Genomic DNA, 13974 nt, shown 5'->3' on the forward strand with positions numbered 1-13974 from the left:
TAAATGACGAGTTAATGGGTGCAGCACACCAGCATGGCACATGTATACATATGTAACAAACCTGCACGTTGTGCACATGTACCCTAGAACTTAAAGTATAATAAAAAATTAAGAAAATAAATAAATAAAATAAAAATAATACAAAGATTAAAAAATATATATACCACCTAAATATGGAGTTTTTAACAAGCAATCCAAAGACATGTTTTTGAAAACGGGAAAATGTGACCTATACTTAGAAATAAAAGCAATCAAAACCACAGCCAGGAATCTAATCAAGACCAACATGTATCTACACAAAAACTTGTGTGTTTATGTTCATAGTCCCAAACTAGTATCAGTACAAACGTCCTCTAATTGGGGAATAAATTTTTTAAAATATGGTATATCCATGTAATGGAATATACTTAGCAATACAAAGAGAGAGCCACTACTGATACTATAAATATGCATGACTCTCAAAAGCATTATGCTAAGTGAGAGCAAAAAGACAAAATACTACCCATGGTATGATTGTGTTTATAGGAAATGTCCAGAAAAGAAAATCTGTGCAGTCAGAAAGCAGATCAGTGTCTTCCTGGGGCTGGCTCTGAGACAGGGACCAACTGTCAAAGAGAACAAGGGAACGTCCTGAAGTGCTGGAGATGTCCCACACCTGGTTTGTGATAATGGCTGCACAACTCTGTATAATTCCAAAAAGAAATTGAATTATACACTTATAATGAATACATTTTATGGTATTTAATTTACACCTCAATAAAGCTATTCTTTAAAACTGAAAGAAAAGGTCAATGAATAGAAGAAAAATGAGAAACAGAGCTGAGTGTGGTGGCCAAAGCCTGTAATCCCAGTGCTTTGTGAGGGCAAGGCAGGGGCATTGCTGGAGTCCTGGAGTTTGAGACCAGACTGGGCAACATAGCAAGACCCTATCTCTATAAAAAAATTTTAAAAATTAGCTGGGCATGGCTGATATAGGAAGATCACTTTACCCCAGGAGTTCAAGGCTATAGTGAGCTATGATTGTGCCACTGCACTCTAGTCTGGGTGAGAGAGAGAGAGAGACTCTCTCTCAAAAAAGAAAAAATTAAAAACAGTTAATGTAAGTCAAAGCACAATGAACTGCTTCAGTTTTGAGTGTTGACTGAAAGCTATTGGGATAAAACAGAGAAGTCAGTGAGAAAGCTGCATAGCCTTAATCTGAGTCCTAAAAGATGGGTAAGATTTGAATTTGAAAAGGAGAAAAGAGAAAGTATTATAGACAAAGGAAATAGCACAAGCAAAGGCAAAATAAAAGTGTGGATGGGATAGTGAAGCAGCTGTATTTGCCAGAGCATAATGAGGAATGCACAGATAGATGCAACAGGATCTGTTTATGGAAATACAAGAAAATGGGGCAGAAAAGGAAGGGATTCTAAGAAAGACAGAAAAAAAATGTTAGTTTTTTTCGCACTTCAAATGAACCCAAGAAGCCATGGTTTGTGTTGTCTGAAAAGATAAACATGGCAAATAAAAATGCCTGTGAAGAAACTGTACTCTACAAGTAGCAGAAAATACTCAGTAACTTCATAGGTGTATATAATAAACAATCAGCTTGTGGATTGAAGTCTGAAATCAAATCTCAAGACATCATGAATTACTTGGGAATAAAGGATGCACTTGCCACATTTCTAAATAATTGATTTTATTGATACTTCAAATAAAAAGGCAAGATGAATTAACAAAAGTCAAATTTTAATGAGTTTACTGTTCCAAGCACAATGTTAAATGCTCCCTCTCCAACTTTTGTTAACGGAAATCTTTTAAAACTCTATTCACATTTTACTGAATCATGCACAGCTTTGATTTGTAGAAAGGGCAGATTCTTTTCAGTCCAGCTAAATTGCTAAGATTGCTGAACCACAAGTCAACTCTGAGCCACCCAACTTTTCAATTTTGAACAATTACTTTCCTGGCAATCAAGGGCAAGCTGAGACAAAATTATTGCATGGACAAGATTCAATTATTTAAGTCCCCATTCCATCCTATTATTCAAGACTGTCCAATGCCATAACAAAACGTCCCAGCATCAATATGTATGCAAAATAACACTGAGCCAAGTAACACCCTTTCTCTCATAACCTTTGGTTTTTCACTCTCATCACAGAGTGTACATCATCTACCAGAGAATCATTTAGCTAAGCCGCATTCTTTTTTAATTTGTATCTACCACATTTTCCAGCAAATAGATGTTATATATGCATTTTGTTGAATAAAGTATGATATAAAGTCCAGGACAGTTTTTCATCATGTTAATTCCGACTTTACAGCTAATTTCAGCATTCTCCTAAATTAACAGCTGAAAGTTATACTTTCAAAAAAAAAGTGTATGTATCTACGCTACTATCATTAGGGATTTCATACCACTCATATCATGAAAATGTAGGAAACTCCATGCTACTCAGAATAGCTCACTGGGGCTGCCTGGAACTGATCAAGGGCCTTGCACCTAGCCAGGGGCTCGGGATTTTCTCTCAACTCTGGTCAGAGTGTTACCTTGGGGAGCCACTCCACCTCTGGAATCATCTCATTTTCCTCATCTACAAAATGAAAGGAATGAACTCGGGAATGCTACAGCAAAATAAACAAGGAAATTGCATTCCTACAAAACATATAAAATTAAAATGGAAAAAAAAAACTGTTTCTAACATCATTGAGCATCATATTGTTTCACTTGAAGTTAAAACTACCATTTAAGTGTTTACCATTTTTGTGATGGAAAGTTTTCCATATGTAATTCCTCAATATGAATTTATAGTCTCTCTTTAACGACATGAATTTTATGTTAAGTGATAGTCACTGTCTTCAATTAATGAGGGAAATCAGAAAGACTAAAAGTAAAAATTCCATGTTTGCCTCCAATTTTCCCTTAACTCCTACCAAGATTATCCAAATATAAATATTTCTTTTAATTGGTAAAAATGCTATTACTTTTTGGACCCAGTTTCTTAAGCAAAGAAGTAACAATATAACCCTGTAAACACTATTTCTTTTCACTGCTGCTGCCTTGAACTAAATATTGAAGAAAAACCATTACAGTATAATTTGTGAAAACCTATGTTGCACATAAAAATTATCCTATGCTGACAAACGTGTATTTATGATCAAATGAAAGCAAAAATGTACTGAAAAGCTATTTAGCCAAATTCTCCACCAAGTTATTTAGGTGTGACTCACCCTGCAGTTTATTGGATTTGTGATTTTATCTCAACATACTTCTAAAGAACAAATTGCCAATCTGGTATTTTTCTCTTAGAATAATGTATGGTATAATTCACTATGGCAAGCCAAATAGTTAACTTGTAATTTGGGGGACAGCTTATTCGTGCAACATTTTAATGATCATATATCTCCATCCCAAAATTAATCTGTTACCAGGTTAAATCACTCCAAATCCTTTCTTCCACAATCTGCGAGAGTAATTGCTGCTTCAGTTTCAATCATAGAGCAGTAAATCTAGATTTACTTTTAGGCAGCTGGTTTATAAGTCCCTGGATATGCATAATTTCATAAAGTGATTGAAGTCATTTTGATATTATATCAACAGCAGCTTATCTATAGCACCAACTCCAAGCAATTAAAAAACATTCACATTTTATGTGTACCTTTTTCAAGTAGTTTGCCTTTGTAGACACAAAGGTTTTCCCCACCACAGTGCTGTTGATAAACTTTAATTTCATCCCGGAAGTCAGGATTATCAGAAGATAGGTGCACATTTTTCCCCAAATAGATCATTGTAATAGCTGCATTACTATGCAAGGATGTTTTATGAATCCTTCTTGAATCCTGAAATAAACAAAAAAATGAGGCTTATTAACAAATTACTTTCTAATCAGAGTTCTTACCTGACATTGTAATATGAAGAATAAAGAAGGCTATTTTTAAGTACCTACCAACCAAATCTAAATAAAGTGTCAATTTACAAATGCACAAAAAGTCAAACCCATTGCAAAATAAATCCTCCTAAATAACTATAACATAAATGTTTTGGCTTTGTATTTTTAATGTAAATACTGGGGATTTGGATAGAGTTTGTCATTTTTTACTTTAAGCGCAAGTATGTGGGGAGGTGTGTGGGGCTATGTTTGTTATATATAGTAAAAATTTCAAAGACACCAAGAAGAAACTTTTGGTTCTTTTAGCTGGTTCTCCAACAAAAATCCAAACAAATGAACTAAATAAATATTAGTAACATTATTTTGTTCCAATTTGTACTGACTTAGAGATTTAGCAATAGTTTTTGTAATTGGCTGCTTTATCTTTACAACTGAGCACTGACAACATATCCTTCCCTGGGCTTGGTCCATCTGAGAGGGAGAGGCACATGTGTGATTTCGTCTACGGTCATTCTGAAGATCAGGGGTCATCAATCATTTGTGCTTGGGACTATCCAGTTTCACAGGGGCATTCAGTTGATTGAAAACCCAATATCAATATTGTTTCTAGTATCAAAACAATCTACCCAACAAAGTCCCTAAAATTACTACATAAACTTATTTGATATCCTGTGGCATTGCCCAATTTAAATTATTTATAAAATATGTAGCAAATGTGTATGCCAGAAAATCAATGTCCTAGGCATTGACTCCTAATTAATTGTTTGAAACATTTTCATAATAGTGAATGGACACATTGTTTGCCTAACCTCTATGAGGAAGAGGAAGAAGGAGAAGCAGAAAAAAGGAAAGGAGGAAGAGGCAGAGAAATAAGAAAGGCTGAGAGGGTTGAAAGACTTTAAGGGGGCCTAGTAAGAAAATCGTAGCCCTCTAGAATTGTACACAGGCCAGCCTTTCCTTCTCATCTACTTCATTTTTCTAAAAATCAATTTTAAGCTGGACAAAAAATGTGCAGAGACCAACTTTAAGTGGATCCAAGGCAGTAATTTGAGTTGATTCCATCAAATTATAGATGCATGAGAAGCATAAATTTTCTAAAGAATAACAAAGTTGCAACAAACATTTTTGAAGGAACTACTAAAATATTTCTATCCCTAAACTCATCCTCTTTCACTTCAGATATTTTTTTTTCCATTTCATTCTATTTCTCTGAAGCAAAAACCAGAGGAAAGAAATCTGATGGAATGAAATTCTGCTAGCAACGGTCTGAAAGTATAAATGAGGGAGAAAGTTCAAGATTTAAAAATTCAAGCAAATTTTCTTGCCTGTTGGAAGGAAGAGCTCTCAAATAAAGAGATAATCAACAGACATATTACAGGGGCATCAAGAGCCATGAAAGTAAATCAGCAAACTGGATAATTTCTTGCAGATTAGAAACATCTCCCTGAATCACAGTTGAAGCAAAGGGATGATGGCAGGTCTGGCTCCTACTTGGACAATCATAATCCCATGTTTCCTCTTGCCTGGGCAACTGTGGAGCTGTGACAAACCTGTGTGCAGCCCACTGGACAATCAGCAGACCTCAGGCAAATCCAGCTCCAAGCTGCGCCTAGCACCTTAATGAAGTGACTGATTAAATAAAAGCATCCCCCTTTTGTTAAGTAATACTTTCTGAAGCAGCATGGATTTAGAGGTAGCCCTGTGAGTTTGTAGGAGGTAAGCACTATATAAATACAAGGTAATAGTGGGATTAGAGTCAGGGAAAGACCTGTGTCCTATGTATGAAATGAGAAACTGGAAGGAAAAACTTTTAAAGACAAAAATACAGGAAAAGGCAGACCCTTATCCTTTTCATTTCCTCTCATTCATATTTCTTTCCACTAAAGCTTATTTCTGATAGTAACATCTCTTTTCTCTTGGGTCTCATTATTTCATTCTCTTTTTTAAAAAATCCCCCAATTACTGCCACCAAGTAAATTTTTCTGAGTTCTAACAGAAGGCCCAAGTGACAGCTTGTGATTCAATATATGCACTAGGAAACAAACAGTAGTTTCTTTCAATTGACTGAATTGCCTCTATACTTACCATCTTGCAAAGATATAATGACCAGAGACAGATGAAACTTTAAAAGGTTTCTTGGCCCTTTCTGCTATCCTCAAGTAAGTATCAAAACCTTTCACGAAAATTCAGTTTCGTTTGAAGAACAGGAGCAAGGCCTCATGCCCCTGCATAACTAAAGCTCATCTTTCTGACTTCCTTCACCAGTTGCTTATGACTTTCCTTCTCATTTCTTTTCAGATTTCTCAGGCAAGTACAACTGAGCTGATAAATAAACAGCAAGTCCATTGAGTGGTTAACCCACTAGCCATTATATATTTGCAACACTTAGCATTCAATTGATATACTAAGTTTTCACTGAAATCTCTTTTATCCACGCCCACGCAAACAATACAGGTGTCAAAGGGCCTGTTCTTGTTCATAGTGTTGGGCAGTAACTCCTCTCCATCTGCTTCACAAAGCCGTGGTGAATTCTGGACACCAAGTAGGGTGACCATGAAATTTATCATCCAAACTTAGACACACAGTGAAAGAAGTGTTATTAATAATTAGGAAATGGGGAGAAAAGGGCAGAATTTTGAACTCTTCCAGGAAAACTGAGAAGTATGGTCACCCTACGAATTAGTCTCCCCACTTCTAGTCTGATATCCCTCAAAATCTCCCTCCTGTTGGAAATCAGAAGGATCTATTGTTATTAAATAGATCATGTGACTCTCCTGCTTAAAGCCCTCCAGTGATTCCCATTATCCATGGGATAAGTTCCAACATTCCCCAGACAACATAAAATGTGTTATATTTTCTAACACCTACTGTCTCCCAGTGATTGCAATTTCTCATGCTACATTTAAATGTCTGGCAACTGAACAGATTGTAGTGGCCCAAAGACTATCAACTACTTTTAATCTCCAGGCCTCTATAATTGTATGAGTCACATGATATTGGAACTATTTCCTTGTATTATCTCTCTCTCAGTAGATAAGGATGACGTCCTACTGATTTCATGCCCCCAGTAACTTGCCAGTGCTGACGCTTAGTAAGGACCGAATTAACATTGATCCAACTGGACACAGACATGGAACAATTAGGCATTCCATATTCTGTCCTTTCCATATTCTGATAAAGCTACAGTAGGTGGGTTCCACCCCTAAATAGGAAGCTTGGTACATTTATAGGAACTCAATAGTTACCAGAACAAGAAAACTGACTCACAGTGTCTTGTTAAACGAAACACCAACTTTGGTGACTATTCCTTGATAAAGACTGATACAAAACCAGCCTGGACATAAAGAGTAGCAATCCCCATGTTGATGCTGGTGGCCCTAGACAGAGAAAATCTGACACAAGCCAGAGGAAGAGTGTTCATATCCCAAAGACTTAGGGAGCAGCTGGTTGTATGAAAACCTCACAGCACTGCATTACATATGTTCTTCTCGTTCTCTTCTCTTTCTCACTGGTTTTGCCTCCCACTTTGCTTTTAGTGTGGTTTCTCTTTTCACTTTCTTCTGGGCCATTTTTCTTACTACTGTGTAAACCTTACCTCATGCTTATTCCTAACATGCCCAGAAACACCTCGATCCTTACAGAGGCATCAGAGCTCTAGATTTTTCAGGATCTACCTCACCTATTCCTTCCCACAGATATCATAATAAGGGTTCCTGCTCACATTTCCTTCCCCACTCCCTCTGTTTCCTAATCTACTCTGGTGCTTCCTTGTGTGGCTCTGCATGGTGTAGTGTAAGGGTTATTATTAATATTATTGAAGATGGGGTCTCGCTATGTTGCCTGGGCTGGAGTGCAGTGGTGCAATCATAGGGGTGCAATCACTACAGTATTAAACTCCTGGGCCCAAGCCAACCTCCTGCCTCAGCCTCCTGAGTAGCTAAGATTACAGGTATTAGAGATGGGGTCTTGTTATGTTGGCCAGTCTGGTATCAAACTTCTGACCTCAAGCAATCCTCTTGCCTCAGCCTTTCAAGTCACTAGGGTTACAGATGTGAGCCACTGCACCTAGCCTTGTGATGGTTAATTTTACCTATTAATTTAGCTGGATTCCAATGCCCAGATTGGCAAACATTATTCTGGATGGATCCCTGACCAATGCACGTGGTGTGTCCCCTCCTCTTGGGAACTGTGAGTAACAATCTATTTTTTTGATGGCAATTGTCTCTTAATCTGTAAGTCTCACCAAACCTGAATAATTTTTAAAAACCCACATTTTAAAATAGCCATACAGAACGATATACCTACTTTCATTAAGAAAGGGTCAACTAGTGAAGGTTTCAAGCAGCAGAGGAGCATGTTGAGAGTTTTTCCATAAAGTTTAATTTAGCACCATTATGTAGAATCTAATAAAAATGAGATGAATTTTGCTCATTCTTTTTTTCCCTTCCTGCCTTTCAATCTCAGTTCCCTGGTTCTATCTGCTAACTTCCTACTGATCATTCAAAGCCCATTTCAAATGCCACCTTCTCTATGAGGCATTCTCTAATCTCCTCAGTCAGAACTAATATTTCTTTCCTCTGTGTTTCTACTGTGTTTTATTTATATCATAATTATAGTACTCAACACAATATATCATGGTTTATATATCTGTCTCTCTTGCTAGACTGCAATCTTTATGAGAGAAAGAGTTTAGTCTTACTCATCTTGGTAACCTCAGGACCTAGTATATCACTTGCCTAGTATATCAATAAAAACTGGACTGAGCTATGTTCTCATTTAGAGGCAGGACAAGTATATAGATGACTGCAATAGTTCCATAGTTCCATTAAGAGATTAGTTAGCAAGCCCCTGAACTAGAGATGTAGCAGTAAGTATGAAAAAGGATTGTCAGAGACATGAGCCACTGTTCAGGTGGCATCTAGAGTTGTGCCATCCAGGACAGCAGTCATTTCCCCCATTTGGATCCTGGGCATTTGAAAGGTAGCTCATTTGCTGTAAGTATAAAATATTCATTGAATATCAAACACATAGTATAAGAAAACATACCATACTTAATTAAAATTTTTCATATTGATTACACGTGGAAATGATATTTTAGATATACTTGATTAAATAAAATAATTAAAATCTTAAAATTTATTTCTTGTTTCTCTTTATCTTTTTAAATTGACTATTAGAAAATTTTAGAATTGCATACGTGGCTTGCCTTCTATTTCTATTGGACATCTCTGATCTAGAGAACTTAGCAACTAGCTGGATGTGCAATGCACAAGGAAGAAGAAATTACAGATTTTGAGGCCAAATTACAGGACAAAAGTTTGTGCTTTAAGAGAAATAAGGCAACTGAATGGAGAAACTGACTTAAGTTGTAACCTTGTTGAATTTGAGGAGCAGTAGGACCTATCAATTGGGCATCTGTAATTGCACAGTGCTCATTTGGTACCTAGGAGGTAGATAGGGGGCTTTCATGGAAAAGTCCCAAACTAGTATCATAAACTTTTTGCCCTCTCTTTCAAAAAATGTACAAAAAAAAAAGCAAACTTTGTTATTGGTTTTTAAAATAGATAAACATAACCATTAAGTAGGCTCTTATTTGGAAGCCTGTACTTTCACTTTTATAAAAGCTATATATGAAACTATCCACATTTTAGCAGGCTTCTGTGTGGAGTAGGTGACTGGTAAGGTTAGACTACCTCGATCTGAATGGGAACACAAAAGTCTGGAGGTAGTGACATAAACCTTAGTGCAAAATGTAACTAGTCTCATGGATTCTGTAAATGTAGTACAAAGCTCTGAAGGTGCTAGAACAAAACAGGACAAAGCAACAGAGTCCAGAGACAACTTGCTGCACTGTGAGTCTTAACACACCTTGTCATTTGGCTCTACTGATCATCCCCAGAGACATGAATTACAGAAGCCAGAAACCATGTTGTTCAACACATTCATAGAGAAGCAGGTGGTGGCTACCAGCAAGCCACAATTCATCGCTTTTTACTCTTTCTTTCCTTTTTCTAAGAGCCTTTAAAAGATTCTTTGGTGGATGGTAGCCATAAAATGAAAGATGAATTTATGTGTAAATTAGTCACAACAGCCATCTCCCCCTTAAATGAATCTTTTCTATATCTAAATAAACTAAACTCAAGTATTAATGTAAAAGTGTGTGACTCTCCCCAGTGAGTCAATTTTACTCTATGCCTAAGAATCAGGGCTAGAGTCAACTCCAACAGATATCTAGCATGAAATCATCTGTGAAGATGACTACATCTTGAATAGAAAAACAAGTGTAAAGGCTGAAGCCTATAGGGATGGGTAGATTTATGGGTGAAGATGAAAAGGAATCACAAAGGAGTAGGACAAGACGTAAAAGGAGACAGTGAGGAAGCATGAAAACAAAATGCCGTGGAAGGCAAGAGAGGAGAGGTTTTAGGAAGAGGCAATTAATGGCATAAAATTCTACAAAGAAATGTCATGGTAAATTAAAAAAAAAAAACTAAGATGGTAGAAATAAGGCTAAATATATCACTAAAGAAAATAAATATACTTGGACTAAACTCATGTATTAATAGAACAGAGATTCTCAGATTGAATCAAACACAATCCAACCCTATGCTACATAAACGTATTTAAAGCCTAAAGTTTAAAACTAAAGACACCAAAAGACTAAGAGTGAAAGGAATATATACACACATATGCATATACACACACATACATATGTGCATATACACAGTTGACCCTTGAATAACACGAATTTGAACCATGTGGGTCCACATATATGCAGATTTTTTTCAATAAACATATTGGAAAATTATTTGGAGATTTACGACAATTTGAAAGACTTGAAGACAAACTGTATAACAAGAAATATTTTGAAAAATAAGACAAAGGTGTGTTACAAATGCATAAAATATATGTAGATGCTAGTCTGTTTTATCATTTACTACCATAAAATACACACAAATCTATTTTAAAAAGTTAAGATTTATCAAAACTTACACATACACTTAACAGACCATGCATGGTGCCATTTACAATTAAGATAAATGTAAACAAATATAAAGACGCAGTATTAAAGCTTAACTGCATAAAATTAACTGCAGTACATACTGTACTGCTGTAATAATTTCATAGGCACCTTCTGTTGCTATTGTAGTGAGCTCAAGTGTTGCAAGTATCCACTTAAAATGCCATGTGACACTAGTCATGTCCACATGAGCAATTCAGCTCTTTAGTAAATCATCCATCAGAGTAAAAAGTAGTCTCTCAAAGCTCTTACATATTTTTTATTGTGTTTAGCATAATACTGTAAACACTGAATAACATCATGGGACTCAACAAAGTTTTACTGGTGAAGCTAGAAGCATTCCAAGAAGCAAAGTCATGACATTACAAGAAAAGATTGAATTGAATTCTCTAGCTGAGATTGCTCATAGGTGATGATTCATTTTATAAAAGAAGACATAACTTATGGTATTGATAAATACAGTACAGTACTATAAAGGTAATCTCTCTTATTTATAGTTTTCATAATAACATTTTCTTTTCTCTAACTTAACTTTGTAAGAATACCATATATAATACAAATAGCATACAAAATATGTGTTAATTGAATATTTATGTTATTGGTAAGGCTTCCAGTCAACAGTAGGTTATAAGTAGTTAAGTTTTGGGGGAGTCAACATTTATACACAAATTTTCAACTGTGCAGAGTAATGACATCCCTAACCCCCATGTTATTCAAATGTCAACTCTCCATATACAGTACACACACACACACTCACACATACACAGACACACTCACACTAATCTAAAGAAAATAAGAAGTATTATTAGACAAAATAGATTTTAAGACAAAAAGTAATATGACAAAAAGGATCTCCTCACCGGTAAGATTAAAATAATCTTAAGTCTGAGAGCATATAAGAAGATTTTCTAAACATATACAAAACAGAACTTGGCATAATTACAAAGACAAATTGACAAATCCATAATTATAGGGAATGGATTTTCATTATAACTCAAGAACTAAGAGATTAAACACATAAAAAGTCTACAAATGTAAAAATATGAGTAACATACATAACATTTATCTATTGGACATTTATAGAACCCTAATTCCAACATTTAAAGAATATGATTCTTTCCCAAAACTGAACATATATTAGCTCACAAAGCAAGTCTCCACAAATACCAAGGAGTTAAAATCATACAGATCAAGAATAAGATGCATTTTAAAAGTAGCATTCAGTGAACACAAAAGGAGTTCTTAGAACTGAAACATGGCAGGAGAAAAAACTCAGTAGAATGTGTGGAAGATAAAATTGAAAAAACCTCTCAGCAAGTAGAACAAAAAGACAAAGAGGTAGAAAGTAGGAGAGAAAAGCTAAGAATCTTAGAGCATCAGTCTAGTAGTTCTAACATTCCCAAAATAGAGATTCCAAAAAGAGAGAAAAATGGTTTTCTTTCTTGGGGGAAAAAAAAAAGAGTAAGTCAGACTGAAGCCCTGTGACTCAGGAGACAGACATGATAAGGTCTGTCAAAGCCAGCATGCCTGCTGACACCATGCTGTGCTTCGAACCTGAATGCAGAATCCCAGTGGAACCTGGCTCAGCTGCTTATTTGTGCTTCACTTGTCATGACCCTGGGATGAAGAAGCTGCTGCTCCCTCCTCCATGCCCAGCTACAGAAGCCCATTCCCCTGGTCATTTTCCTGCTGGACATCCAGTGTCTGACTCACACTAGGACCTCACCAGAAACCTTGACACATTCGTGACCTGACCACTCTGACTTCCCCAGAAGGGGCTTTTAAAATTGTTTAAAAACCAAACCCAGACTGTGACCTAAAGATTCTATTCAGCTTATTTTCTTCTAGAAATCGTGTCCTTTCATTACAATGCTAGGTTTGAGCTTATTTCTGAAGTTTTGTGCATATAAGCGATAGAACTCTAAAGAAAAGCAGGGACATAGTTCACAGAGAAGTCAGTGTGGCGGTTGCTCTGGAAAAAAGAATGATGGGGCAGGAAAAAGGGGGCTCCTGCATAATATGATAGTAGAGTTCATTGTGAAGATGTAGTGAGAGCATGGTGCTTGCTTGGTTATTGTTGTTGAACTTGTATATATAGATAAGACTTTATATATTCTTGTGGCTTGTGAGACATTTAAACTTGTTTTTTTAAAAAGCATGAACAGGTAGAATGTACCCCAGTGTTACATTTTAACATCAGAAAATCAAATCCTGCCACCCAAGTGTTTGAGAATGAGGAGTAAGTCACTGTTTTTGCTAAGTGTGAGCCACACCTTTGGAGAGCATGTTCATTGGCCAGGTGGAAACCAATGCCAGCATGCAGAGTGAAAAATTAAGTGAGTGGATGTGGTAGATTCTATTATTGTTGTAAATATTTACCGCCCTTTTCTGTTAGAGACTGATACTTCCTACTCCATTGAGGTCAGTCTTGGTCAAGGGCTTGCCAATGGCATTCCAGTGTAAGTGACATGCGCCACTCCTGAGTGGAACCTTAAAAGCATTCTGTGGTTCTGTTGCCCATGAGGCCAACATACTCCAGACTCTTTCATTCTGAGCTGTTCCTTCAGTCTGGGTCCTAGAATTACAGCTGACCAACAGTAGATAAGATTGTGAGCAAGTAGATAAGACCAACAGTAGATAAGATTGTGAGCAAGAATATTGTTGTAAGTTGAGTTGCCTCAGGTTGTTAGACTAAGCTCCAGTAAACGGCTCTATAGAGAACTTACTAATGAAGAACAGGATAAAACAGAAGTCTAAGGTTACATTACGTGAGGAAAGAATTGGCTCCTTTATCTAAGGCCTGGATATGTTGAGAGACAGAGATGAATATTAGAGGAAGGTGGCAAATCCAAATTAGAGAGAATGACAGATAATACGAAGTACCACCAACAGTGAAAGAGTATCTGATCAAAGACACAGGGCAAGGGTGGGCCTTGGGGGTGAGAGAGAAAACAATCTGTCAAAGACAGCAGCAAAGGGAGAGAATTGGTAAAAGTAGAGTTGAAAGAAGGAAATTAAGAAAGTAGGAAGAAGATGGTCCCCTTCTTTTGAGAAGGTTAGAGGTAAGGACAGCTGCTGGGA

The 13974-nt window shown here is 36.5% G+C and overlaps 1 protein-coding gene across 1 annotated transcript in view; it reads right to left on the reverse strand.

The window, feature by feature from the left end:
- ERICH3 (glutamate-rich 3) overlaps window positions 1-13974 on the reverse strand; it is a 115184-nt gene that overhangs the window by 56763 nt on the left and 44447 nt on the right. Inside the window, exon 8 of the mRNA XM_011977740.1 lies at window positions 3642-3822. Coding sequence (XP_011833130.1) covers window positions 3642-3822 — 181 coding nt within the window. The remainder of the gene's footprint in view (window positions 1-3641; window positions 3823-13974) is intronic.

Source organism: Mandrillus leucophaeus, unplaced genomic scaffold (assembly GCF_000951045.1).
Source record: "Mandrillus leucophaeus isolate KB7577 unplaced genomic scaffold, Mleu.le_1.0 Scaffold103, whole genome shotgun sequence".
In the NCBI taxonomy this organism is placed as follows: Eukaryota; Metazoa; Chordata; class Mammalia; order Primates; family Cercopithecidae; genus Mandrillus; species Mandrillus leucophaeus.